Source organism: Anguilla anguilla, chromosome 16 (assembly GCF_013347855.1).
Source record: "Anguilla anguilla isolate fAngAng1 chromosome 16, fAngAng1.pri, whole genome shotgun sequence".
Taxonomy (NCBI): Eukaryota; Metazoa; Chordata; class Actinopteri; order Anguilliformes; family Anguillidae; genus Anguilla; species Anguilla anguilla.
In genome coordinates, this window is record NC_049216.1 from 22,159,389 (window position 1) to 22,186,546 (window position 27,158).

At 44.1% G+C, this 27,158-nt stretch overlaps 1 protein-coding gene across 5 annotated transcripts; it reads right to left on the bottom strand.

Moving 5' to 3' along the window:
- Positions 1 to 3,386: 3,386 nt before the first annotated feature.
- On the bottom strand, positions 3,387 to 25,679 carry sin3aa (SIN3 transcription regulator family member Aa). 5 transcript variants are annotated; one of them, XM_035395470.1, is made up of 21 exons: positions 25,623 to 25,679; positions 19,835 to 20,045; positions 19,326 to 19,517; positions 18,212 to 18,318; positions 17,334 to 17,625; positions 16,851 to 17,090; positions 16,320 to 16,472; positions 15,530 to 15,703; positions 15,141 to 15,230; positions 14,930 to 15,048; positions 14,243 to 14,453; positions 13,893 to 14,009; positions 13,538 to 13,776; positions 10,894 to 11,077; positions 9,892 to 10,480; positions 8,934 to 9,103; positions 7,288 to 7,461; positions 7,061 to 7,153; positions 6,541 to 6,635; positions 3,973 to 4,291; positions 3,387 to 3,694 (listed from the first exon to the last, which is right to left on the bottom strand). In XM_035395470.1, exons 2-21 carry the CDS (start codon positions 20,012 to 20,014, stop codon positions 3,464 to 3,466), a joined length of 3,969 nt encoding a protein of 1,322 aa, XP_035251361.1. In that variant the 5' UTR covers positions 20,015 to 20,045; positions 25,623 to 25,679; the 3' UTR covers positions 3,387 to 3,463. The 5 variants fall into 5 exon arrangements, with proteins under 5 accessions (XP_035251361.1, XP_035251362.1, XP_035251364.1 ...); XM_035395471.1 differs by lacking the exon at positions 25,623 to 25,679 and adding an exon at positions 23,515 to 24,001; XM_035395473.1 differs by lacking the exon at positions 25,623 to 25,679 and adding an exon at positions 23,040 to 23,483 and having other exon boundaries at positions 15,530 to 15,685.
- Positions 25,680 to 27,158: the final 1,479 nt, after the last annotated feature.

Below are 27,158 nucleotides of genomic sequence, written 5' to 3' on the forward strand. Positions count from 1 at the left end.
TGAAAATTATTTTGACAGTCAGCATTAAGTCAAAGAGGGGGCGCTGCTCTCATTTGTTCTAATAATTCCGCAACTGACTGGGTGATTGTCCAGTTAAGGTACTGACTGAAACTCAAAGTTGCACATTTAAAAAGAGGGAATTTTAGCCATGACGAAGACAGCAATCTCGGTTTATTGCATCAGCACCTAGACCCCTCCAAGTACATACCTTAATGTGGCTGATATCGCATTGACATATCAATGATCTGAAAAAAGCAGGAAGTATATTACAATCACATAAATCCTTAGTGAATGAAAGGTCCGGTCAGTGTGACAAACTAAACTGTCCTCCTACATGAAGGGGAAATACAAGCAGGGTACAAGGTTACAATCTGTAAATCACAAACACTTAAAAATCTATGACTACTGACACTTTGGCAGATTGCCTTCTATCAGAATTGTGTGTGTTTGTGGCTTGATTTTTCTAACTCCTAAAAATGCATCTGTACAAAAATCTACGTGCTTCAACACGGGGACACATTAGTGCCAGTGGTTCACAAACAGAAACAAGATATTTAAAAAAGGAACATTAAAAATATCCACAAATGAATCACAAGAGCTTACTGATGGTGTATTGCTTGTTTTTTCAAGTGTCAACAAGGTTTTGATCCACCTGTTATTTCAAAAAATTTTCTACAAATTTGGAATCTGGAAATTGCTCGCTCCAAGTTTCACTGTAGACAACAATAAAAATAAAACAGGAAAAAGAAGTTTAAAAATAACATTATATATAATTAAATGAGGAGGACACTAAAATATATAAGGGCACATTAATTTAACCAAAATTGTATTTTAACATGTGAAACAAAGGACTTCAAAAAATATCTGCAGTGCCAGGTGAGGAAGGCACAAAAATCCATATACAGCAAACCATCAGATCAAAGCATGACACTAAAGGGATGAATCTGGGAGGTGACAATCAGAAATGTCTCTGTCCTAAAAGAGTCTGCTACCCACCGCTTCCACCGTTTAAACGGTTGTACAAAACATAATACGCACGTACCACTGAGCGCAATCTCCTGTGTGCGGCAGAGGTAAAAACAGTTTGTCCTTCTTTGCTGTGTGAAATACAACATTTAAGATTTAAGAGAGCAGACAGGGGGACCAACCCAAGCAACACTCACCCCAAATCCCATTTATCTGCCTGCCTGTGTGGGGTGTTTGTGTCTCTACAGGCTAATGACAGGATTTTACTAGTGAACCATCAGCTTTGACTTGTACACCAATGCCACACCGGTGTGCTTCTGACGGAACACGAAGAAGAGTTAGAACAGATCAAAAGTGCGCACTGAACCGCAAAAACAACACGGCTACATTATTCTGTATGGGAGGAGAAATCGCGGTCGTGGTCTGTGCTCTGAATGGTGCGAGAGAGAAATCTGATCTATTTGTCTGCTTCAGCAGTCGGCAGCAAGCGGGCGGGCCTTGCTGGACACAGACTCGGCAGGTGACTGGGGCTTCGTGCCCTGTCAATCACACTGAACAACTGGCCAAAGACACAGGGTCAATCTGCTACAAACCATTTTTATTATCCTCATTTTTAAATAGTATTGAAATAAAGGGGCTTTGATGGTCAGACATGACAGGACATGCTTTTGAGACTGTTTAAAAAAACAAAAAACAAAACAAAAAAACAAATGCATATTTTCAGCAGAAATCTATCCAGGGTGGGGGGCTGTAGGGGGGAGGCAGAATAAGGGGGGATGAAAAAAAAAGAAATATAAACAACAACATACAAGACATTTATCTGTTGAGCTTTGCTGTAAGGATTCCAAACAGTGTCTCCAATATATCCAAAATGGGGGCAGTGATATTATTGCCTTGAAATAAAAAAGCCAAATTCCAACTAAGAAATAAAATTTCAAGAAAAGGTACTTTATAAAAAACTCCCATTTCAAAAAAATCCTGGATACATTTCTACTTTTTCCAAACAAACATTTTTTTACTATTAAAAAAAGTAACACACAAGGAAAAAAAAACAGCTATCATTATTATCAACTCCCTTTGGTAAAAACTGTAATAAACTGTCTGGCATATTTTCTTTTTTTTTTTTTCCTTTTTCTTTTTTTAATATACGTACTAACTTTAGCCACCTCTCACATAAGTCCACAGTAAGCTTGTAAAGTATACTAGCACATCAATGCAGATCTCTGTAATAAAAAAGGTTGACACTATGTACATTTTATTTACAGCGTGTAATCAGTGTGTGGGTAGTCCATTCTTATTGTTCTCATTTTCTTGTGTACAAGCTGGTGTATCGGCAAGGAGAGCTTCTCTGTATGGGCATCCAGAGTCAGCTGTAATTACACATACCAGCATATACGCCATAACCTGACATTCACAAGCTATACAACTTTACAGTCTGAGGCAAGGAACTGCAGAGTGGTCTGACTCGATCAGAATTTTGCTTTTCTTTCCAAGTCATCTTTTTTTTTCTTTTTGTTTTAGACATCAAATATCGCAGTGCCCCGTCTCCTTACCTTCAATGGAGTCCTGTCTGTGAGACAGGCCGTGGTTTCTTTAATGCTGCCTTTTGAACAGGTAATAAGTATTTTAAAAAACCAAAACACTACCCTTTCCTTTGACCTTGTTTTTTTGTGATGGCATATTAGGCCGCCAACGCAAGGGGTATCACTGTGGCAAACTATCGCCCATTGGCCTTTCTGAACTCACCACACTTTTAAGTTGCGGGCAAAGGCAAATATCAAGATTCTGCCCTTATCCGACCCCAAATTAAGTGCACATTACCCTAAACCGTTCTAATAAAAAAATCAAATCGCTCCTGTCTTTGTAGCCAAGAGTGCCATTTTTGTATTAATTTCTTTCACACAGGAAAACTATTTTGTTGGCTTAATCAAATGATCAAGTCTGTCCATAAGAGATAATCTTAATCCTTCCCCTTGCCCTGCCCCACCCCTAGATAAGAGAAGTGCAGCTGACGCAATGGTGGAACCACATCCTGAAAACCTTGTTTTTACATCCTGTATCAGACCGCATATACCTAAAAATGGGAGTGAACCTGTCAACTTGGTTAATTATCAAACTGAAATTGAGTTGGGCAGTACCCACTGCTGACAGCAGCAGAGCAGGTCTAGGGATGGGCGGGGCCAGTAAGTAGGGGTGGGAAGGGGAGGAGTCAGTGAGTCAGGGGCCAGTCCCTGCTTTTGGCACCATGGTCCTGAAGACGCAGGTACAGCTAAAATGCTGTTAAAAATAGACACACACCAGCTGCCCACAGAACCATATGGAGGACAGCTTTTTTTTTCTTTTTGTTTAGCTGTCATCTTTCATAACCTCCACCTCCACCCCCACCCCCCACCCTTCCTCACCCTCCTCCCCATCCCACCCCAACATTGTCTCCCCCGTTCCCCAGGCCCTAATCTCCCCCTGCCCCCAGAACTCCCTTTCCGGGTTGGCTGGCGAGTTACGGTGCTTTGAGGGTGGGGCCGTACTTGACGCGGTATTTGTTGATGCTCCTGAAGTGGAGGAGTTCGGGGTTGCAGGTGGTGGTGCACGGCAGCAGCCCCTCCCGCCCCTCTCCCATCAGCCATTTGGAGTTTTCGGCGGCCATCTCCCGGGTGACGTGCTCCCTCACCCACGAGTCCACCCAGGCCTGGAAGCGCAGGTGCAGCCGAGTACTGACCCGCTCGTGAGACTGTGTGGGGGGGGCAGGGAGAGAGAGAGAGAGATGGACACACTTAGAGAACTGCAAACCAGGACCACCCAAACCTGCATGGCTACTCAACCCTGGTTCTCCAGAGCTGAAGGGTTATCCAAACCCCACTCCGGAGGGTCGGGGGGCCAAAGTGCCGCAGCGGGGTTTGGTTCTAGTCAAGCAACTTGTCGTCTGTTCCGCCAGCCAGCATCTCTAGAAATCTGTACTCCAATTACGCCAACTATGAAATGGGCAACCAATGAGTAGAGCTTAATTACCTGGTGGGCCCTCAGCAGAGCAGTGCGGCGGTACATGTAGTCCTCAGACTTGAAGACGTACACCATCTTGTAGGAGTTGAGCTTGAACATGCACTCTAACTTCAGGTTATCTGCATTCTCCGAGGACTTCTTCTCCAACTTCAGGTTCTCAGAGCTGTCTGAAGACTTCTTCTCCAGCTTCAGGTTCTCGGAGCTGTCTGCAGACTTCTTCTCCAGCTTCAGGTTTTCGGAGTTCTCTGCGGACTTCTTCCCTCCTTCCTTGGCCTCCTTCTCCTGCTGTTCTCGCCCTCGTTGGTACTTGCGTATCCGACGGAGGTTCCTGTTTTTTTCAGGTCAATTGTAAAGGTAAAGGGGAAAAGCCACCAGATTTTTAGTTGGCTGCTTTGACAAACAATGCTCTTTACTCACTGAACAGAAAACATTAATTTGTGAACAGATCCATGTCATTAGCTGGGCTGCTGAAAGTATTTGGTCCATTTAATGAATTAATAATGCATTCAAGTCAGCAGCACTGAGGACATAGAAAAAAAACATTTACAAACTTAATTTTAGTTTGGATTGTATCAAACAGCTGGCCAATTAATATGGTCAGAACAGGATGTCAGATGCAATCCTACGGCTCGCATTGGATTTCAAGCAACATTTATTTTAAGATGTAATAAACCCCTTGAAGCCGAATAATCCCTTTAATCACCGTCAAATAACTTATTTATGAACGTAGGATAATTTTTTTTTTGTTATTCTTAGAAGACACTGCAGTTGTAATATTTTTGAAACACGTCCATGAAATAAATGTTACCAGTAGAACTGCCATTCAAACCATATTTCATTTGAGTAAGGAAGAGGTGAAAGTGCAGTTTTTGGGGAAGAGGACACTTATTTCCATGCAACTGAGGTCGTGTAATTGAGGATGAAGTGAAACTGGAACCGACATCAATAGCGCTATTCTAATAGGTTAGCCGTTGTTTTTACCGTTTGTGTAAAATACAAGCGTTACTATTTATATATTCTACTACTATATTTTCATAACTATTGCAATATAATCATTGTTTTACAGGCAATACAGAACCAACAGTTATGTTGCCACTTTTGTAGGCTGTTTGTCACCCGCTGGAAATCATTCAGTTCATAATTATTAATTAGTAGTTATCACATTAAAAGGTATTTAGAAAGTTGCTTATCTTTGTTTTTATGATATAGTTAAGCACAATGGCAATTCATTTTTATTTTATTTATCTATTATTATTGTACATAGTTATTTACTGTTTGTTTTGTGTCATCTAAGCACATATCCACCAGGTACTCTGCTTATACTTCAATACATTATAAAGCAAAGCCATGTTCTCTTGACATGGCTTGATGATGTGGTTACTCCATACAACCTATTCTCGTAATGCAAGATGATATACCTGAACTGACAGACATTTTTTAGGTAAAAAAAAAAACGTCATATAATGGGTCCTACCAACTAAACCATGCTTCATATTTCCAGACAGGGACACGTCTTGAGAACAAAACGAGGGGTTATCTATTACATAAACCTGCTTAATCTGTCAAAAAAAAAAAAAAAAAAAAAAAAAAAAAAAAAACTGAGGACAGTGAAAAAATGTCAATATCACCTTACGCCTCCAAGGGTTAAAAACCAAGTCATTCCTTTAATCAGCTGACAGCCCTAATATATCAGTCAGTCATCAGAGAGCCCTGGTAACTGGTGTTACCATGTGCAATGTTACAGAACACAACTCATAGCGCCCTCTTCTGCTCATTTTGTGCCAATTTCTCTGATAAAACGCACTTCAAGCATCTGTCATTATCATCCTATAAGGCACTGTGTACAAGATAACCTGCAACATAAATAAATTTGAAAAAATATATGAATAATTCTGGCTTGTGTTTAAACTAACAGGGCATATTCAGAAGTTATTTTTGTTAATAATTGCATATAAACACAATGAAAGTATCCTTTACTCCCTGGAAACAACATCACTGCACAAACTGCCTGAAGCATATGGTCTTGCTTTAGACCACAGACCCCCTATACCAGCTATTGTACAGCCTTCATAAAAACATCCACCACTGCACGTAAAAACTGTCAATGACAATCAAAAATAAGCACTAAAACCGAGACACTATCAAAAAAAACAGAAATGGAACTACGTCTGCCAATACAGCCCCTCCCTGTTGATGAATGGCTGTTTAATCATTAAATTTGTGCAGCTGGAGGGCTTCTGATAAAGGAAAAAAACTCTTAAGCTTGTGCTTTTGTTATTTCTTTTCTAGGGAGACCGCAAGGGAGAAAGGTCGTTTTGAATTATGCTGATTTCAAAAAGGTCTGTACAGCTCATGAGGTGGTATGTTTATCTTCTAATAATAATTTGCAGAAAAGAGTATGGAGCAAACACTGAAAGATGACATCTGGCTATAGTTTTACAGGATGACGAAGAGCTCAGTAGATGTATAACGGGACCTACTGCAGGTGAGCATGAAAAGTGCTCTAGTGCTCCACCCTGTGGCAGATCTAGGAACAGGCTCTCACAGACCTGTCCTGTGTGGATGGGCTGGACTCACCTGGGGAGAAACACCGGCTTCTGGGCCAGGTGCTCACGCAGCTCCGGGGAGGTGGAGTCCAGGTTGACATACCGGCCAATGTAATCGGACCAGCGCTGCCAATCAGAACATGAGGGAGGAGTCAGAATGTGTCAGCAGCTCGTCACACGCGTCAGAGAAAAGCCACAAGGCTGGGAAAGCAAAACACTCCCATTAAACTGAATGGGGAATATCAGACTTTGAAGGCAGAATAAAGCCACGACGGTATTTTGAAACTCGATTAACAATCATTACGTTTCACCCAAAAATGTCAACCAAACCAAAACAACCACTGTTTCACAAACTCCTACACATATAGAAAAGTATGGTCACAAAACATTGACCAATGGTGGTTTTCTACATCGAATTCTCTTTCCCTCAACATGTGCAGTAGAGGCGGTTTCCTGTTACTTCCTAGGCTTCTTTGCCCGGCACCTCCTACCCTCTCCAGTTCCAGTGTACGCTGAGCCCGAGACGCCAAGTGCATGCTGGCTAATCATACCTCAGCCTCGACGGGCTCGTCCGAGTTCTCCTCTTCCGTGTCCAACAACTCGACAGTCAGCTGCACCTGCCCCCGACTCTTCATGAACATCAGCTGCATGCCCCAGGAGAGGAAGACAGAGAGAGACAGAGAATAAGAGAGAGAGAGTATTACCACTGTTCATCATGCCAGACCAAAGGAGGGCGCGTGGACAGCCGTTGGTGGGGGAACATGGGCGCGGCCCGTACCTTAAAGCAGTTCTCGTCGGACATGAGCTGCTCGGCCTTGCGCTGGTAGGTGCCCTCGGCAGTGGCCCGGGAGGGCTGGGAGGAGAGAGCGCCCCCTGTGGCAGCATTGGGACTCTCAGCCAGGTACAGGTCAGTCACCTGGACGCAGATCGCATCGCTTACAATGTGCTGCAGCTGCAGGAGAGAAAGCGGGGGGTGACAGGGACAGGTGGAGTGAGGAGTGAGGCAGAGAGGGATGAGAGAGAGATGGAGGACATCACAAATTTGCTTAATTGGAGTACAAAGAATTGTGCACTTCTATTAACTTCAGCTCAGTTAAAACAAAATCCACTTCACTTCCAGTTCAGCAGTTGGACAATATAAGCACAACTTGATGAGCATCATTAAAACTGATACAAAAGGCTAGCCCTCGCAGGACTTAAGCACTACCCTCCATTTATTTCTCCATGTTCTCTGGCCTTATATAATGCTCTTATTTGGCAAGCTTCATATCCCACCATTTTTCAGCTGGACTCTGTCACCTGTTAAGGCAGTAAGACTCAAAACTGGTCTGCGAAGCCAATAGTACTGCTGGTACCTGAGGCTTAGAAAAAGAGATTGGCCAGAGATAAAACTCACCTGCTGTGCCAGGTTTAAATCAGTCCTGCTGAGAGGGGAAGAATGAAAACCAGCAGTACCGCTGTACCTCGAGGGCCAGATGTGATCATCCCTGTCTTAAGGGGTGAGGGAATCATTTGCTAGCTTTTACCCACATCAGCTCAGGTGGCGTCTCACTGGGTTTCTGACAAATGCGCACTGGGTAACAACCTGACGCAAAGGGCACCACAGAAAAATCTGACTAAACAAATCCCATGTGTCGGGATTCCCCTCGACTGTAATTCAATTCTCAATGCTGCCACCAGAGGACAACATAACTGACAGTAGCGTCTTCAAAGCCACAACGCTCCACTGCAATGGCAGGGATTCACAGATTCGGCTTTGCACACAGAAGCTTTGAAAGAAACTGTCAACTTCCGCTGACACAAGAGGCCAAACTCTGGCAGTGTGAACAGAGGTTACGCATGCCTGTGTAACCAAGGGGTTTACTGACAAACAGAAGGCTCTGAGCCAGATCAAGCTTTTAAAAGGATGAATATTTGGATAGTTTGGGCAGAGTGATCAGCTCAAACCCAAGCCAAACAAATCTCCCTTGACCTTAACTCCTAGGCACAGTGACCAGTAATCAGTTTCCCAGCTGTAACCATGGTTACTACCCACATATTGGGCCTGCCTCTTTTAGTCAGCCTAAAGCTAAATTTCTAAACTTTATCAACAACAAATAAGGGACAGGTTTTGCAAATTGATTAGAGCGGTCAAAGTTAACATTAACAAAGTTAATTTAAAACGCTTAAAACCCAAACAAATGAATTAAAATATAACAAAATGACCAAGCTCTTTAGCACACACCAACTCCTTTTACGCACCTGTTCTCTTGAACCACATCTCAAGAGTGGCTGAATCACCCACTAATATGGAGTGCTCGAAGAGCACACATTATCTGAGCTCAGAGCACAAATGCCCTCAGAAAAGTTATCAAGCCGAAAAGGGCTGGGGAGGGGGGTGAGTGATCTCCCTGCTGCCCCCTGCTGGTGGGCAGTGGCACTGACCTGCCGGACGATGCTCTGGATGAGCTTGTCCATGGTGAAGGCGATGTAGGCGTGGATGGTGAACATCTCTCGCAGAGAGTCCTCGTACTGGGAGGCATCCATGTTGCCGTCCAGAAGGTTCCGGACCATCTCCAGGAAGGCGGAGTAGTAGTCCTCTACCTCGATGTCCACTGCACACGCAGCACAAAGTAGAGGCACACAGGCTATAAATATTCTTAAACCTTTGAGGTGTTATCCAGTCCAGCAGACCTGGTGTCAACCTGTTTAACTGGATTTAGACTGGACTTAAGACTTAAGGTCTCATCATATTACACACACTTGAAATAGACTCAATGGACCCAGCGCAACAAGTCCCACCCCCACCCCCAAAACTGCATTCATTCACAACTACCATCAGTTTCTCAATACACCAGATCCCTTAAAGCAGAACCTCAAAACAATGGGCCCGATTCAGTTTAAAAGAAAACTCTGCTACCTGGCTAGATCTCCTTACAGAGAGTACATCTTTAAAGAGTTTCAAAACATTACAATTGGATTCCATGCACACCCAGGCATTCCATGTTTTGTTGTACATGAAATAAGTGTCAAATTAAAAAAAACATCTCAACATGGGTCCTTTCAAAATTAAATTGAACCCCAAGACTTATTTTCAGGGAAAATCCACTGTTCTTTTCTCAACAACAGTTGAGAAGGTCTGACAGTGAGGGTCAGAGTAAGGGTTCAGAGGTCAGACTTCAAAGGTCAGTGGGATATGAGGTGCTCACTCAGCTCCTTCAGCTGCAGCTGGGTGGTGGGGTTGGGTTAGGATCAGAGGTAAAGGTTCAGAGGTTAAAGGTGAGTAGGATTTGTGGTACTCACAGGGCTCCTTCAGGCGCAGCTGGATGGCGGGTTGGGTTAAGGTGAGGGGTAAAGGTTCAGAGGTCAGAGGTTAAAGGTCAGTAGGAGCTATGGTACTCACTGGGCTCCTTCAGGCGCAGCTGGATGGCGGGGTTGTCGTTCTTGTCACGCTTGAAGCCCAGCACCTCGCTCTCCCAGTCGCGCTCCCTGCAGTCCTCCTCGATCTGCCGCTCGGCCTGGCCGTAGATGCGCAGCAGCCGCGAGCACAGGATCTGGTGCAGCCGCAGGAAGATGTACCAGTTGTTGTTGACGTAGAAGAGGTTGTAGGCCTCGTCCGCGCCGCGCAGCTTCTGAGCTGCCGTGCTGCCGAAGAGCAGCTTGGACTTGGCGGGACTGGCTCCGCCCCCTCCGCCGCCGGCCACCACCCCATTGTGCTTCTTGGCCCCGCCCTCGTCGAGCTCCATCTCCTCCTCTTCCTCCTCCTCCAGGTCGGACAGCGCCCCCCGCTGGGCGAACAGCAGGTCGGGGATGAAGTGGTAGACCACCTGCTTGATCTTGTACTTGTCCTCCTTCTGAATTCCGGCCTGCCGCTTGACGTGGTGGATGATGAGGGCGGCGGCATCCTCCAGGATCTGGCTGTCCTCATAGGTCAGGGTCATGTGGGGGCCGGTGGGCGGGGCAGAGTTCTCTTCCGATGCCTGCTCCTGCCGCTGGAAGAAAAATGGATTGGGGGTGAGTGGGGGAGGGGGCCTCACAGCTGAAGACAGGTGTCTTCCTGGCAACCCCGTTAAAAACCACTGGCAGAATTATTGTAACTGTCAATAATTACACCAAACAAAAAGACAATAAAAACGTCACCAAAGACAGTAGGCTGAGTTTTCACTATTGCGCAAATGCAAGATCTTCCCGTGAACATCCACAAATCAGTAATTGAAGTCCTCAATATCCTTTCTGCAACTCAAAGGTTGTGGGTTCGATTCCAAGCTGGGGTACTGCTGGTGTACCCTTAAACAGGGTCCTTTACCAAAGTTGTTTCAGTAAAACTGCCAATTGTATAAATTAAATCACACAAATGAAATATAAATTGAAATTAAATTAACAGCATGTAAACGCTCCCGCTCACCTCGTCATAGATGCTCTCGATCTCATTGAGTAGGGTCTTGGAACGCAGCACCTTGGTGTCGTTCTGTTTGAAATTGATGCCCTGGTGGTCCAGGGACTTCAGGTAATATTTCTCATTCTGCTCCCTCCAAATCCTGTTAAAGCCTCTCTGGGCTTCTCGCCATTCCTCTTCCTTGGTCTTTAACCTGAGTGTTACAGCGCATTATAACATTAACATAACATTACACACAGAACACTCCTCCTTGGTCCTCCCTTTACCCTGAGTTATGATATATATTTGGGCAATTCTTTTTCCATACACCACTTACATGTGAAAAGTTAAATGCTCTAAAACAGCTGGTTTCCCCCCAAAATACACAACTGCAACTGTTCCACAGTTATGCAATCTTTTTATTGAAAATGCTTTTCTAGCTGTATTTTGAAACTGTCTGTGTGATTTATTATCGTTTAATGGTTGCAAAGTGATGAAGAATCAAAGAGTCTAGAAACACAGTTTTATTCCAATGTACTTAATGCCTAGGGGCTTTGGAGGTTTAGGATAAACAGTGTGAAAGCTCTTCTGTTTTATTTTTAAATATGGAATTTAAAGACTCGTCAATCGGTCCTAAATATGAGTTCTGGCACTACCCCACTGCCTGATTGAGAGGAGCTGTCCATTTTACATCATATCCATTTAAAAGGCTGAAAACTCTACAGGAAATACATCTGCTGCGTCAGCACTGTGACTTAAACAATAAAGCTCTGATTACAAGGCACCGCTTACCGTATATTCCTCCCCAGAATATAATTACTCTGTTTTCAGTTCCATCGCATTTAATTATCATTAATAGGAACAACATGTGCACAATCAGGAAAACAGTCCAGTGATCTCATGATACTTTTATTTTCCAAACTGATGGCACACTAGTTATATGTACACACACACATCCACATACAGTACAGAGCAAAAGCATTAGGTCAAATCTAGTTTAAAAAAAAAAAGAACTTCAGGTAGAGATAATACATGCACATTTATTGAATAATAAACCAAAGTACAAACATTTTCCCAATGTCTACCAACAATAACACAAAAAGAGTTTTACATAAAAGTAATCTTAGATTATTTACTCCAAATATCCTACTTTGGCTTTAATTACAATTAAATTAATTATTGGAAGGCTATACAATTTTAGAAAGTGGGAGGTGGAGGGGTAATGAAATAGTGAAATCTTATCTACTTTAAGTTTTTTATAAACCTCAGTTAGCCCAATACCTTTAGCCTGTAGTGCAACTAAAATAGGCACTAAAGTTGCAATAAATATTGCAAAGGAGGAGTTAGGCTTAGATGTGCAGGGCCAACTAAACATAGTGCCAATAACATTATTCGCAGTGGGAAATTCAGGTGCAGTGATTTCCAGGTGCAGTGTTCAGTACAGACTCAGAAGGTAGTAATGTTAACAAGAGAAGACAAGAAAGATTAAAAAGGCAGAAGACATATCTTGTGTAGTCTAGCAAGAAAAAACCGCCAATCCTTTTAGACCAGCAAATCATAGTTGCCATTTCTTTGTAGTCAACTGGTTTCTCTCAAGCTGCATTGAGTGCTTTCTGTAGTTGTGCAATTTTACAATGATTTCTTTTGCTAGACATCTGTCTACTGCATCTTGATCTTTCTGGTCTTCTCCAGTTAACATTACTGCCCATCACCTGGACCCTTCTGAGTGTGTACTGACCATTGCACCTGGAAATCTGTAATTTATCAAAGGGAGTAACCTTACTGCCACAGTATGTTGGACCAGTACATCTAAGCCTAACGCCACCGCCTTTGCCATATTTATTGTAGCTTTAGTGCATATTTTACTTAAACTACAAGCCAATGGTATTAAGCTGCCAGTAGTTATTAATAAAAATTAAGTTAGATGAGATATCAATCAATTTAACTACCCTTCCACCTCCCTCCCACCCACAATTTGCAAAATAATTGGACAGACTTCAAATAATTTGTTTAATTGTAATTAAAGCCAAAAGAAGCTATTTTGAGGAAAGCAGTGTAAGATTTTTTTTAAACTCATAAAACTCTTCTTTTTGTGTTATTATAGGTAGAAAGTGGAAAATAAATGTTAATACTTTGGTTTATTATTCAATAAATATGCATACATTAACTGAATTCATCTCTACCTAAGGTTCAAAACATTTTAAAAAACTAATACTTTTGGCCTGTACTGTATATATAAGGGGAGCACAATTCCGGTTCTGGACAGCTTGTGTGCGTGCTGGTTTTGTTCCAGCGAATTACCTTGTTTTTTGTTTTCCGACAGCTCTACACACTATGCGGGTTCATCCTTAGGATACACTTGTAGACTGCAACTGTAGTTGGTGCTTAGGCAAATGCCAGAGATCAAGATATGATTGAGCTAATTACATAAGAATGAGCAGAAGTTGGCACAAAATCCTGAAATGGATCAGTCCTTGTTGTGTACCCCCGATATATATGTATTCAGGAACAACTGATCCATATCCTTAGCTATTAGTAAATGACAAGCTAGAGGGCTAAGCTAGCCTAGCTCGTCCAATTTCACAGTAACGCCAGAGCCCACATAAACCCAGGAAATTCAAACACTGAGCTCTCTTTTGGAAATGGTTCCCCAATGCACTGTGGGTAAACTCACCTCTTGAGGACAATAGGGACAGAGACGGCAGGGTTCTTCCTCAGCCCATCAATGATGTCAGGGGCCTTGTCACCGTATATCCTCTGAATGGCCTTGCGGTGGATGACCTCGGACGACCCACCCATGGTGTTGTCCAGCCGGAATTTGGCCTGCTCCTCGGCGGACATGCGGGAGAGCTTCTTCTGCACGGTCTCCAGCACACGGATGGTGGCCAGGTTCGTCTCCAGCACCACGTCCAGCTGTGGGGAGGGGTGAGAGGGTGAGATCAGGAGTCTGCTGTTACACACAGGAGCCCCTCAATAAGTGGCCTGACGGGGGGGGTGCCTAATGGGACGGGACATTGGCTGTTCCTCACCTCAAATCTTTCGTCCTCACACCTGTAGATGTGCTCTTCGTACTGAGTCTTCTTGGAGCTGACAAAGGTGGAGTCCTCCGACCAGGAGGGGAAGGACACCCACGTGTCATTCAGGACCTGAGAACCAATGAGAAGCCTGGATAAACAACCCCTCCCATAACCATAAACAAGATTCTGAGAACAGCAGACCTCAGTAACGGTTCAGCAAAAAATATTATCTACAGTTGCAAAAAATCACATATATAAATCCGAAGTCTCCCCAGTAGCAGAGTCACATGACCGTGGATCAGGAGAGTGGAAGTCCTCCCAGAGAAGGGGCGGGGGATTTGGGAGACGGGCATGGCACTCACCTCCTTGCAGAGCGGGGTCCTCCCGGTGCACTTGGGCTGCTGGTAGCTCTTGGGCAGGGCCCGGTAGCTGGAGCCAAGCCTCTTGCAGGAGGCATAGTCGATCTCCATGGCGATGCCCTCGGTGGCACGCTCCTTGGGGAAGCTCTCAATGTGGGACGACTCCCGGTACCCCAGGAAGTTCTTGAACCAGGTGAACAGCTCTGGGAATTTTCTGCACGGGTGATCAACAGGGCAACAGGTCATGTGTGGGTTTCACCAAAAACACTTTTCCGCCCCAAGAAGTGTTTATGTGCAACATAGCGGGGCAAGTCAGGTAGGAGGCATGAAAGCATAACAATTTTCTGAATAACTTGAGTTTTCTTCATTATTATCAAGATCATTGTCAAAGTCTGAATTAAGGCTGAATTACACATCAGGGGAAGAGATCAACTCATTACATTACAGATACAGAAAACACCCTGGGGCAGGTTTTACATTTCCATCTCAGACCTTGGCACATGAACCCCCAGAACACCAGATAATACTAAATTCCAGGCATAAATGAGATATACACACTGAATGATTGTAGGAATTGGTTTTTGCTTGAGAGAGCAGCCCTTCTCCCAGAACTTGCCCGGTAACCAAGTTCTGGGAGAAGCAGGCTCCTGAGGTGTCCTGACAGTGCCCCGTAATGGCTGTGGCGCTCACCCCAGAAACGGCAGCACCAGCTGCACCAGCTCAGCGCGGGAGATCACTTCCTGGTTGAAGATGACCAAACAGCGCAGGAAGTTATCATAGGCCTCGGCGCTCCGCAGGGCCTTTCGAACCTGAGACCAACAGACACGTCGTTTAAGACCGAGTGACGACGGGAACCACAACAAGCACAACCACAAAAACACTGAGGGGAGACCCTGCTCACCTTCTCAAAGAACAGAGACTCTGTGCCCACACCATGCTTACTGACTTCTGCCAGGGACGAGTCCTTCAAGCCCTGCAGTTTAGGTTTCTTCTGTGTGAGAGAGACAGAGACAAAGGAAGTGGGGGAGAGAGAGAAAGGAGAGGAGAGAGAAGAGAGAGGAAGATGGCAGAGGAAGACAAAGAAAGAGAGAGGAGGGGAGAGAGCAAGAATCCCTCAAATCAAGAGTTTAACAGAAAAGGGTGGTGCGTGCTTGAGTTCAACAAATTCACAACAGCGTTCTAAAATCATTCAGGAGAAGACATTTCATTTCCATTAGAATTTTTGGAAAAAGAATTTTAAAATTCCAAAACCCTAACCTGGCTGCGCGACGAGAACGAGGGGGCGTGTACCTTGACTGGGGGCGTGGCTCCACTCCCAGAGTGGCGTCGGCTCTGGCAGCCATTCTGATTGGGCCTTTGCTTGTTGTTGAGCTGCGGTTTTTTGACCGTACCGCCGTGGTCGTTGCGCACAGACTCAGCCTTCTCCGCTGTGGTCTTGCTGAGCAGCTGGGAAAAGGGACCACACTGACAATCAGAAGAGCGAGCGTTTCGTTAGGTTTGTGACATTGTCCAATCAATATGTACAGTCAAATTATTCACACCCTCAAAAAGATGAAAAATGACATTCATTTACACTAATACAATTGCAGTGAGAAAATATTCTGGCCTTTTTTACTCCTCTTTATCAAGGGAGTGAATAATTTGAGGCCAGCGTATGCCGCTAAGTCTTTAGCTTTGCTACTATTGTTGTTCCATTTTCAACAGTGATCTCCATATCAATTCAGTCAATATCAATCCAAACTAACACAAAATACAGAACCCATTTACAGAACCCATTTACCTCCAAAGCAAAAACAATAAGAATCTTCAAAATAAAGTTATGCAAGCTTCTTGTTTGTACCCAAAAAGCTCTGAGAAATGGCACCAGCCCCCATACCAGAATGCCAGAACTTAGCATTACTATTTGCCTGCCAGGATGCCTTTTAAAGATAATTTAATTTAATTTTAAACATAATTTATACATCCTGAAGCAGATCAGACTATGCAAGCCCAAAGGGATTGCATGTAAAGACTGCAGGATGCGCAAGGCTCTCTGGGTAAGAGAATCCACTAAATGGCCGAAATGTGACAAGTAACTCACCGCGGAGCTGTTGGCGTCCGGCAGGAACTGGCCAAATTCCGAGAGAAGATCCTCCTGGTTCTTGAAGAGCCGGGCCACCTGAGCGTACACCTCCTGCTCCGTCAGGGCGGGGGTGTAGTTCCCCCCCGCCTCCTTGGCGTTCCGCTGCTCCTTCTGTGCAGGAAACAGGAAGTAAGGAGCCATCCACGTGGACCAGCCGCAGGAACAGGACAGGCGAGGAAACAACATTTATTACTCTCTATCATTTTATCGAGCTGTTCATATGTTCTCACTGCAGTCTTTTCAGGGCAAATATGAGCGATGTAAACACAGAACAACCTCCCACATACATGCACACATACGTGCACACTTTCGGGCAGCTAAAAATCACAAGCGGGAGGTATATGGGTGGAGGGGGTAAATGAGTGCCATGAAGGAGTGTATGTGTGTGTTAGAGGGACAGGGAAGATTGTTTGGTGTGGAGGTAGGAAGCATGTGTGTGCGTGTGTGCGTGTGAGCGCGTATGTGTGACGTGTGTGGGGTTGCTCTGACCTGGTAGGTGTGCAGAATCTCCAGGAAGGCCTTGTAGATGTCGGGCTGGCCCTGGAAGCGGTTCTTGATCTTGTTGACGTAGTTGATGGCGTGGTTGAACTCCACGGGCTGGTTGTTCTGCAGGGGTGGGGCACTGCTGACAGGCGTGTGGGGCTGCACTGGGGGCGAGCGGGGTGAGGCATAGGGCGGGATGGAAGGGTTGGGCTGGCTGGTGGGGGTCAGGGCAGGAGACTGCAGGGGCTGCACCAAAAATACCACACAAAAGGTCAAAAATGCATCGCAGCTTCTTACAGAGAAGAACAAACACAAAACAACAAACTCCAGAACTGTCACTTCTCACAGTCATTACATTTCAATTAATATATTTTCCCCACAAAAGACAAATAATAATCAAATCAAGCCTGAATGAAACCATTTCAGCCAGTTTCAAAGTATTTTGATAAGACCCCCACCCCCCGCCTCCTCTGATTGGACAGTTTTTACCTTGCTGATCTTGGCCGGTGTAGGCTGAACAGGCGGGGGCGGGGCTGCAGTGGTGGTGGGGGCGGGCAGCTGGGACTGCGCCTGGGGAGGTGGGGGCGGGGCTATGTTCTGCACAGAGATGCCGTGGGGAGTGATGTGGTGGATCTGTCCTGGCGTGGTGACGTTGACCAGGTCGTTGGTCTGCACCTCGATCTTGTAGCCGGGTGGCAGGAAGGTGTTGAAGCCCATGATGAGATCGGGGTGTCCCTTGAAGAGCTGGGACACCCTGCTGATCACTCCAGGGGTGTCAATGCTGTCAAAAAAACAAAAAACGCACATGCGGGTTATGCCCATCCCACACACATTTTTCCAACATTCCACAGGAATACACACTATTCCTAAAAAAGCACAGGTTGTACCACAGCACATTACAAGAACTCTGATTATATTACTTAGCAATCGAACATATTGAAAATATGATATTGCTTAACAAAAAAATCACGAAAGCCAAGTTCTATGACTCTTTTAAAACACAGGACCAATGTTTAATTAGATGGTAACTTGTTTAAGAAAGAACATGCTTTATATTTTAGTGTCTGAGAAAGAATAAAAGTACTGTAACCAAGTACTGGTTACAAAGTCGTGACACATGCTCAGTGGGCTGAATGATTATATCTTTATCCTGTTAGGTCTGCTCCTGAGCTGAAAACTCAACTTAATTTCTATCATTCAACAGAAACAGATTTTTGTTTTATTTTTTTTGTGGCACATGGCCTTCACTTGTCACGTTCCAGCAGCAGCCCGTATGTCAAGAAATAAACACAGGAGACCCTGCTGCCTGAAGCAGGGGAAGAGATGAGCAAAGAGAGCCCAGCAAGCAGGCAGCAACATGACCTCACCTCTGGGACTTAAACTCCTTCATGATGTCCAAGAAGTCATTGTAGACCTGTGGCTGACTTCCAAACTGCAGCTTCACCTGGTCCAGGTAGGAAAGGGCATCCTCCACCTACAACCAGGGAAAAGAGTCAGCTTCCACACCCAGCCCTCGCCACACACAGACTGGTAGCTGCATTATGCTGATCCCCATGCTCAGAGTCACCCTGGAGAAGTGCGTTAGCCCAGCATAGTTTCACATGTTGCTCTAAGGCAGCTGATTTAAGTCAACATTTCTTTTTTTCAGTGCAGCTATTGGAGACTTCTTTAAATCAGGAACCAAAAAGGTCACAACAGACTCTGCAGTTAAATCCTGTACAGAAAAGGACAGCCAAATCCAGCAAAACATTTTTCCACTGTCGTGCAAACTGTACGATATGAAACAGAATTAGCACTCGTGCTAATTTCTGCCGTGGTACGAAAAGGAAAAAATCCCTGCAGGAGAGGCTACATCGAGCCATGGCGGCACAGAAAAGCTCAAACCTGGGAGAAAATGAGTCAGCAAAGTATTTATTTTTATTTTTAACTCAACCAGTCATTCCACGCCTGCTTTCACAGAAGACGAACACTGTATATTGGCAGTGGCAGCTTTTATTTAATGTAGAGTTATTAGTAGCTGCAGCATGGAGAATTAATTATGTTCAATGCCTTTGAATAAACGCACTGCACGTTTCTCAGAAATCTTTCAGGAGCCACCACTATCTTGGTTTCAGCAGTACGGTTACCTGACATACCTGCTACTCTTGACTGCACAGCCTTCCAAATGAACTAAGTGCTAAGCACAGTTCAATTACAGGCCAACCTTTTCGTTTTCATTTGACTGTCAACACCCCTCAATATATCAGTGAGTTTAAAAATGGCCAGTTTTATTGTGCTCCCGCTTCATGTTGGTAGAATTCAATTTGACCCTCGTTTAGTTCATCCTTAAAAACTGGACATTAATCATTTATGAATAGTGGGTTGCAGCTTTGCCTAGGCAGGAGGCTAACTCCTGCCTTGTTATGGAGCACAGGGAAGAGAGGACCATCAAACACTCATGGGCTGAATGGGACAGGTTGTACTGGGCGAGTGGCCTCGCACCTTGAGCCTCTGGAACTGCTGCTGTCCCTGCGCGGGGGCGGAGGGCGCCGGGGGTGCCGGCGGGTGGGCGTGGCTCTGCACCACCTGGGCCCCGTGTGGCTGAACGGCGGGGCTGTGGTGGTGGGCGCTGCCGTGCACGGCCGGGGCGGGGGCGTGGCCATGTCCTCCAGAGCTCTGTGCCACAGCGGGAACCTGAGAGAGGGGGGAACTTGTTAATAAAGGCCTCTTCCACCCCCCCACAGCTGTGCACCAAAACTGGACAGGATACCAGCGCAGTAGAACATCTGGATGAACGGGTAAATCATGTGTTGTCCATTTACCATTCTGTTCCTGAGACAGGTGTTGGAGTTAAAGCCACCTGCAGACGGCTTCCAAACAGCACACTTAACTACTTCTGCTAAGACCTGGAGTGGCTCAAGTTGCCACGCACTGGGGGTGTCATTCCCTCTCTGTTGGACACCCCCTAGAGTGGCGTACGGTGGAGTGCAGAGGTCAGTAACGGGGCTCACCGGGTAGCTCTGCGGGAGGGAGTACTGGATGCCAGTGGTGGGCTGCATGCTGTCGGGGACTGCCTCGTACACGGCTGGCGCGGGGGCCAGGACCCGGTGCTGGAAGCCCTCGTTGCTGGCCGGGAGCCGGCGCTGCTGGGACGCGAAAACCGCTTCCTGTTCCTCCAAGCGGCGCTTCATTGTGACCTCATGCTCGAGGGGGCTGCAGAACCTGCACACAGGAGGAGCACAGAGTCACCCACCCCACCCTGTCAGACCTGAGCAAGCGGCACGCCGCTAAAGGTACAGCAGGATTTTTTTATTTTCTTTTTACTGTACATTCTGCTGTAGTGAGACGGGAGCCAAGACAGTCCACATTTTTCCACAGTCAGCAAACCCAGATTATCGTGAGCCAGAACCACCTGTAAAAACTGACTTATACGGACTTACAGACTGAACAACTGATGGAAGTTTAAAAACGCATTAGGGCTTTATTTTTCATTGCTCAAGTCCTAGATAATTTTAAGAACTGTAAATGGAACATTGCAATGCTAACAAAAAAGTTTTAGAGTTTCAAGCCAGGATGACCGAAAAAACGTTTTTTTCCCCCTGCTGTTATGATCACTCACTTAAGCCTCCCAGCTCTGGGGAGAGCATTGCACAACTTAACCAAATTTCATATGCATAGTTATGATGGTCAGTAGAGTTGTGTGAACTCCTTTAGTGTGGCCACACCCCTTTTCTACTGGCAATAACTTCTCATAAATTTGGCAAGTTTGACTTATACAAGTGTGCCACAGAACCGGTCAAAGCTCTGGACACCTGGTCACCCCTAGCCACACCTAGCACAAAGGAAAACAGTGATTTACAACATGCCACTGCACTACTTGACAGCATTTAATGCAGAACATTTATCGTATTGAGTGGCACAGTGCCCTGACATGTATGAAATGCTTTTTCTTTATAGATCAAAAGCACTTACATTATGGTTGACAAATGCATTCTTCGCATGTCAATATATGATATTAATCAAGTATGGCCCAGTGTTGTGTCAAGATTGCTGGTCACGGATCTAGGTACATAGCCACAATCCAATACAGTAAATGTTCATTTTTATTTATGCATGTGCACAATTCACATTTTTAAATATGTTTCTGGCACAACTTTTTTATTAATTTATTTTTTTTATATAAAAGAGCACTGGCTCATTCAATAACATTTGACAAATTTCTGAAACACTGATGTACACTTGACTGCAGCTAATAATCACTAACCATGCTACTGAGGAAACAAAATTGCACTATATTTGTATTTCTAATTTAAACATGTCTAAATTTACAGAGGGCCGTTATATTGTCGAAGGTAGCTCCATTCAATAAATTACCAAAAGGTTGCATTATAAAAAGAACCCAACATTTGTTGTATTTTTGAAGTTTTTATTTCAAATCATTAAAAACAGAGCCATTGTATGCAAGAAAAACGACTACAAAAATTAGCTTCAATAGTGCATCTAACAAAAAAAAAAAACTACATTTATGCCCGATTTTTTCAATTTCCCTGAGGAATGTTAATTCCTCAGAATTTCTCTAAGATATAGCAATAAAATTAAAAGCGATGTATTTTAATCAACTTAAGGCAATGAGAATGAATTGGTTAACACGTCGGTAAATGCCCCAATACGTAAAAATGATAGAAGTTGGCCAAATATCTCAAGAACTCATCTAAACAAGAAAATAGTGCAACGTTGATTGAAATGTTTTCCACTAAATCTTTGCAACGGCAGCAACAAACTTCGGCCGAAGACAACAGGCGTGCTGCAGAACTGAATTACGTCATCGAAGCACCGCTGCCTTGTGTACGTGTGTCTCACGGCAAAGCTCGTATGCTTTCGTGAAAACGTGGATGAATTCAAACTAGACACACAATCAATTAAAAACACAAATCAAAAGACCGAAGGCTCTCGCTTGAAATTATAAAACGAGTCCAAATAAACCGACTCGATTTATTTTGTGAAGAGTATTTTCTAAAGTTGTTTATGTAACTACCAAGCTAACATTGCCAAGCTAGTGTCACGGCGAACTGGCTAACGTTAGCAATCCGAATTAAGCGCCACTGCTGAGAGGAAACTAGTCAGGCAAAGAAATGAAATTCTGATTGATTTTAATATATCCAATTTACATCGGCAGCTGGGTAGTAGCAATTAACTGCAGAAGAATAAAGGGAGCCAGGGTAGCTAGCTAGTCAAATATAGCGCCACTCTGTTCTTTGGCTAGGTTGCTATTTTGCTAGCATAGGCAGTATAGTCGTCAGCTAAACTTCCCTCTAAATCTTCAGCAAGGCTACATCCCTCTGATACTTTCCCAACATTGCATTGTACGCTGCAAAGTAATACAGTTGGGACGAATGACCAGCTGTTATTTGCCATTGTTCATTGTATTGTCGGTGGTCGCCATCCAGCACTTACTTTGCAGTAACGTACCGTTATACATTCAATGGAGTGAGCTTGGCTCGCTAACGAAAGGTTGAGCGCTAGCTATCAAGCTAACGACATTAGCTAGCAAGTCATGCACGGCAACAGTCTTCACACAAAACCTAACATTAGTTTTTTTAAATAATCAATCACTTTCAATGCCATATTCCTAACCAATCGTCTACATTAACTGCGTAGTAACATTAGCCGCCGTTTTCATTCCCAACCGATGAAAGAAATGGCCCAGTCCTCCCCCCCTTCTGCTTCGCGGCCCTGTCACACATCGCAAGCCCCGACCTCGAGTAGCGCTTATCGGAGATGAAGCGACCTGTTCAACTATTACCCGCCACCGGAACATAACCCTCAGAACTAATGTTTTCTCATCAGTATTGCATTCGCTACGCTACAGTTATTAGATTTTTTGTTTTTAACCGATCGAGATTAATTAAACCAAACAAGGACCAAATATACTACCTACAAGCCAGTTGGCGGAATCAAAAGCAGACTTCCAACAGTTCATTGCGATGTTGCAAATAACATTAGCCAGCTGGCCAACTCCGATGCAGTCAATGTGTAAAGCTGCACATGTAGATTTAGCCAACTATGAATTTGAACCTGACTCGAGTTGTCCAAAAAGACCTTGCCATCAAGCTACAGATCTAGACTCTACCGACAATACTTGTAATTAGCCACCTAGCTAACTCCAACTTAATATTTTTCTCGTTTTCTCAGCTCAGATAAATGAAATGAACTCACCTCCTCGTAACACTGCGACCTGAACAGGAAAAAAACTGCTGGATAGCTATGTGTATGTTTTTAACTTAAAAATCGTCGGCGGTTTAAAAGCGCTGCATTTATAATGTCAACGATGCGTGGAACGATAAGGGTAAAATAACTTAAAATAACAAAATAATAAAATAAGCAACCCAAGTACGAGACCGCAAGGAAAAATTCTCTTCAGAAAACAACCTCCGTTCGTTTCTTGGTTGAGAGGCGTGGCTCCGAGAAGGCGGACTTGACTCCGCCCACTTACAAATCTTACTGGCCCCCGCTCGAAAGAAGCCGCAAAGGGGGATTAAGGCTTCGGTTTTGATTGGTCACTTGTCAAGTCTGTCAAAAGTAGGGCAAAAAGGCATCTCCCCGTCACACAACGGGGCCGAGCCTTCATCCGCCACTCAGTCTTTTCGTTGTCACATACACACCGCCTCAGACCGGGGCTTCGGAAACTCACAGCAGCTGATAGGTGGTTACTGGCGTACACAGAAAAAGAAAGACGAAGCATCTTGGCCAAAAGCGTCGATCAAATCGTGTGAGCTCCGCCTTCAGTCATGTCGACAATGCGTTTTGAACCGTCCTCCATTCTTTCGCTTTTTTATTTATTTACCGAGGGAAGGACGCATCGAAAAATGTGCTGCCATTAAACGTAGCTTTATATACATGAAAAATACGCCCATCACGAAACTCGATACGCCGCGCATAAATATGTGCAAAATAAAGCGTTCTGAATCGTCTCACAAACAAAAAATCTCAAGTTTGATATAAAGAGACGCAAGCAGCGTTTTATTGTGCTAGTTGGCTGAAAGGCACATAACAATGCCTATATGGCGACTTGACCGCTCTGCAAGCTGAATTTTGACAGAAATGTTTACAGTTTCTATTTCGGGCATACATGCGTAGCCTACTATGTTTGTGTCGCTTGCCCAATGTGTGCAAATAGTGTGTACGCAATGAATTCCTAGTCAACTTCCTGAAATTCACGAACCACCTGATATGTTCCACTGCTGTTCGAGAGAGACGTACATTGTCATGGGCGGATCCTGTTCCTAGGCACTACCTCTTTACTGCATTTAAGCCAACCATTACACGAAACTCAACCCAGCACAACGCCTACCGGGTGGGGTCTTTTCATAAGCCACCGCCCACGAGGGGCGGGATCCCAGACTCGCCCGGGATTCCCAACACATTAATCGGACGTTCTTTTCCGCTGCAGGCAAACCTGCATACGGAGATCATTGTTGTACGCAAAGTTTCATTCGTATGAACTGTTGTGAATGGGGATTTTGGCTGGCTTCTTAACGCCCACCCCCTTCATCTATTTCCTTTAGACACAAACAGTCAAGCAGGCGCCACACAGTCAAGGATTACCACGGAGAGGTTCATGTTACAGAAATTCGGAAACGCTAACGTAGCTAGCAAGCGAAAAGTCAACTATACTTCAGGGATTAAACCAACTAGCTACCTCGCCAAATTCGAGATGTAGAGCATTTTGTACACATTCATTTTAGGTAAATAGTGTTGCACGATGTATTGGGCATTCATCAATGCGCAATGTTAACCGATTTGCCAGCCAGCTACCAAGCGACCATTGTTCCAAGTTAAAAGCGATCGATGGAATTCGTTGCCCCTGGGTTTCACACATCGCCAACAAGCAAACCTGAGTTTTATCGCACCTCATATTAAGATTTGCTTGCAGGTCGCTCACTGTTCCGCTTTATCATATATTCCCTTTAAACAATGAGATCGAAAGCAATGATCCGGCTAGTTCACATGCATTCCGGAGACGCGGCAAACCGTCATACACATGAAGGAGGCTAGCTAACTAGCTTAGTCCATGGCTTTGTTGTGTTCGGATTTCCAATCGCAAGCTAGATGCAACGAAGGCAATAGCGGCGCAACACGGCACACTGCTAGTTGTCAGCTTTATGAACCATGGATTGAACCGAATAAAAAGCACCGTACGAATATTTCCAGGTAGCTGCCGAGCACATTTAAGTGTCCTTTACTTTTAGAAAATGATTATTCAAATACATCTTAAATTCGAATCTCGAAGACAACTCCAATACATTAAAACGCGTGGTCGTCACACCAGTAAGATTTTGGTCACGTGAAAATGGTTCAATGAACACAAACAGACGAAATTATTTGTTTACTTGGATTTTCAGTGGGGGAAAATGTCAAACCTTTTCACCATAACTACTCCCTCCCCCTGCCGATCCCTTAACTAACCGAGCTACACACATCGCATTCCCAAGTGTGCTAAAGATCTGCATTGCTTTTGTGCCGACATCTACATGGAAAAAGGTACACAATAAGCGTACCAATCTTTAACTTTAAAGAAAATGCCTCCCTTTTTGTGAACACAAATACACACGTTTCACTGACACGGCCAGCTAGCTCGCTAACCCTTCCTGTTTCAGAATCATAAAACCCACACCAACAGCACAAGAAGACAAAGATCAAGGCATACCCTTTGCCTGTTATAAGCGACATACACTTGATATTTTGTAACTAAATCGACAATTTACATAATTTTCTTTCCTTTGACCAGCTGTTACCTACCTACGAAAAAGAAGCTTCACACTCCGGATTCGTGTTTGTAACAAAATAGTTGGAAACGCCCCCTACCCTTTGCATTGGCGTATCCTTGATCTGACGTCATTTTCATTTAAATGTGGCCCGCCAAGAACCAAGAATCGGTATTTTCTGATCTACTATGGACATTTGGTGAGAGTATTATTTGGGTCAAAACCACACATTATTACTAGGCTAGGGCGTAATTTGTGAGGGGATTGGGGGGTTATCATATAAACAGATCAAATAACTTCACGAATAATACAGCATGTTGATGAGAAACATAATATCATATAATAAAGATGGGGATTTCATGTTGTGATTGGGATATACTTACCAGTAGTCTGAAGCATTTAGAATTCACGAGAAATGATCATTCACAGCTGTGCTTTAAAAAAAATGTCTGTCGGGGGATGCTAACCGTTTGTGAGCGGTTTCATTTTGCTTCTGTTTCTAGTTCGACTCTTTGCGATTTGATAGGTTGAACTGGATTTATTTTTTGTTCTGCAAGGCCGCCAAGCAACGGTAGAACGCTAGAAATTATTTTCTATTTCATGATCATGTTTATTATTTAACTTATTTATGCATTATCAAAAGTCTGTTATGGTATTCATTGGATCAAAGTTTCTGTGCTTATATTCAAAGTTTGTTATTATATGTACATTTAATGAAATATTTAATTTTTCTACGGAGCAAAGAGCTATATCAGAAATTTAAAACAAGAAGTGGTATTTTAGGGTGGCGAAGCAGATATGAGCAGTTTGGCTGGTTAGCCAGCACAACACAAAGCTGCGTGTTTCTACTCTGCAGAATGACTTAACGCAGTGAATTCTGATTATATTAAATGTACACCTCTTCACTAAATCAACTGTTATGTCTGTATGTTGCAAGTATGTTTGTGTTTGTGTGTATATATGCATACACACATATAATATTTATAATTAACTCCAGGCCTGAAAACATTTAAAATCTTTATTAGAGCTGTCTGGGTGAGCTCATTTAATTCACTAGCATAGCCAAGCCAAATCCTATAAAATTACAACTGCTGCCCCCTGTCTCACCCACTCACCCAACACACACACCCTACTCTGCCCCGCTGCTCACTCACTCTCAGAACAGACACACACACACACACCCTATTCTGAATTATCTTGAACTGCAGAAGGCCGTGGTCTTCCTGGTCATCTGTGAATTAGTTGACATGAATGTTTCAGTGTTGAAGTGACTGCAGAGTACAGCGTTTACTCAAAATTGAATACTCTCAAATGTTCAGTTCTTTCCTCAGGAAAAAAAATATGTACTCATATGTCATTAAGACAGTCATTTACTGTGCATTTTTGCATTATACTGTAAACCCACTGGTAGAATATTTTCTTGTCACATTCTGATTCAGCCAAGTCAGGTGTCTATGCATTATAAAACTCCTAATATGCAGGTTATTTTGGTTGGTTGCAGACAGTGTGGAAGAGTGGGTATGCTCTACCCTAGTCCTGCAAGGCCATGGCATCTTTGTCATCTCCATCC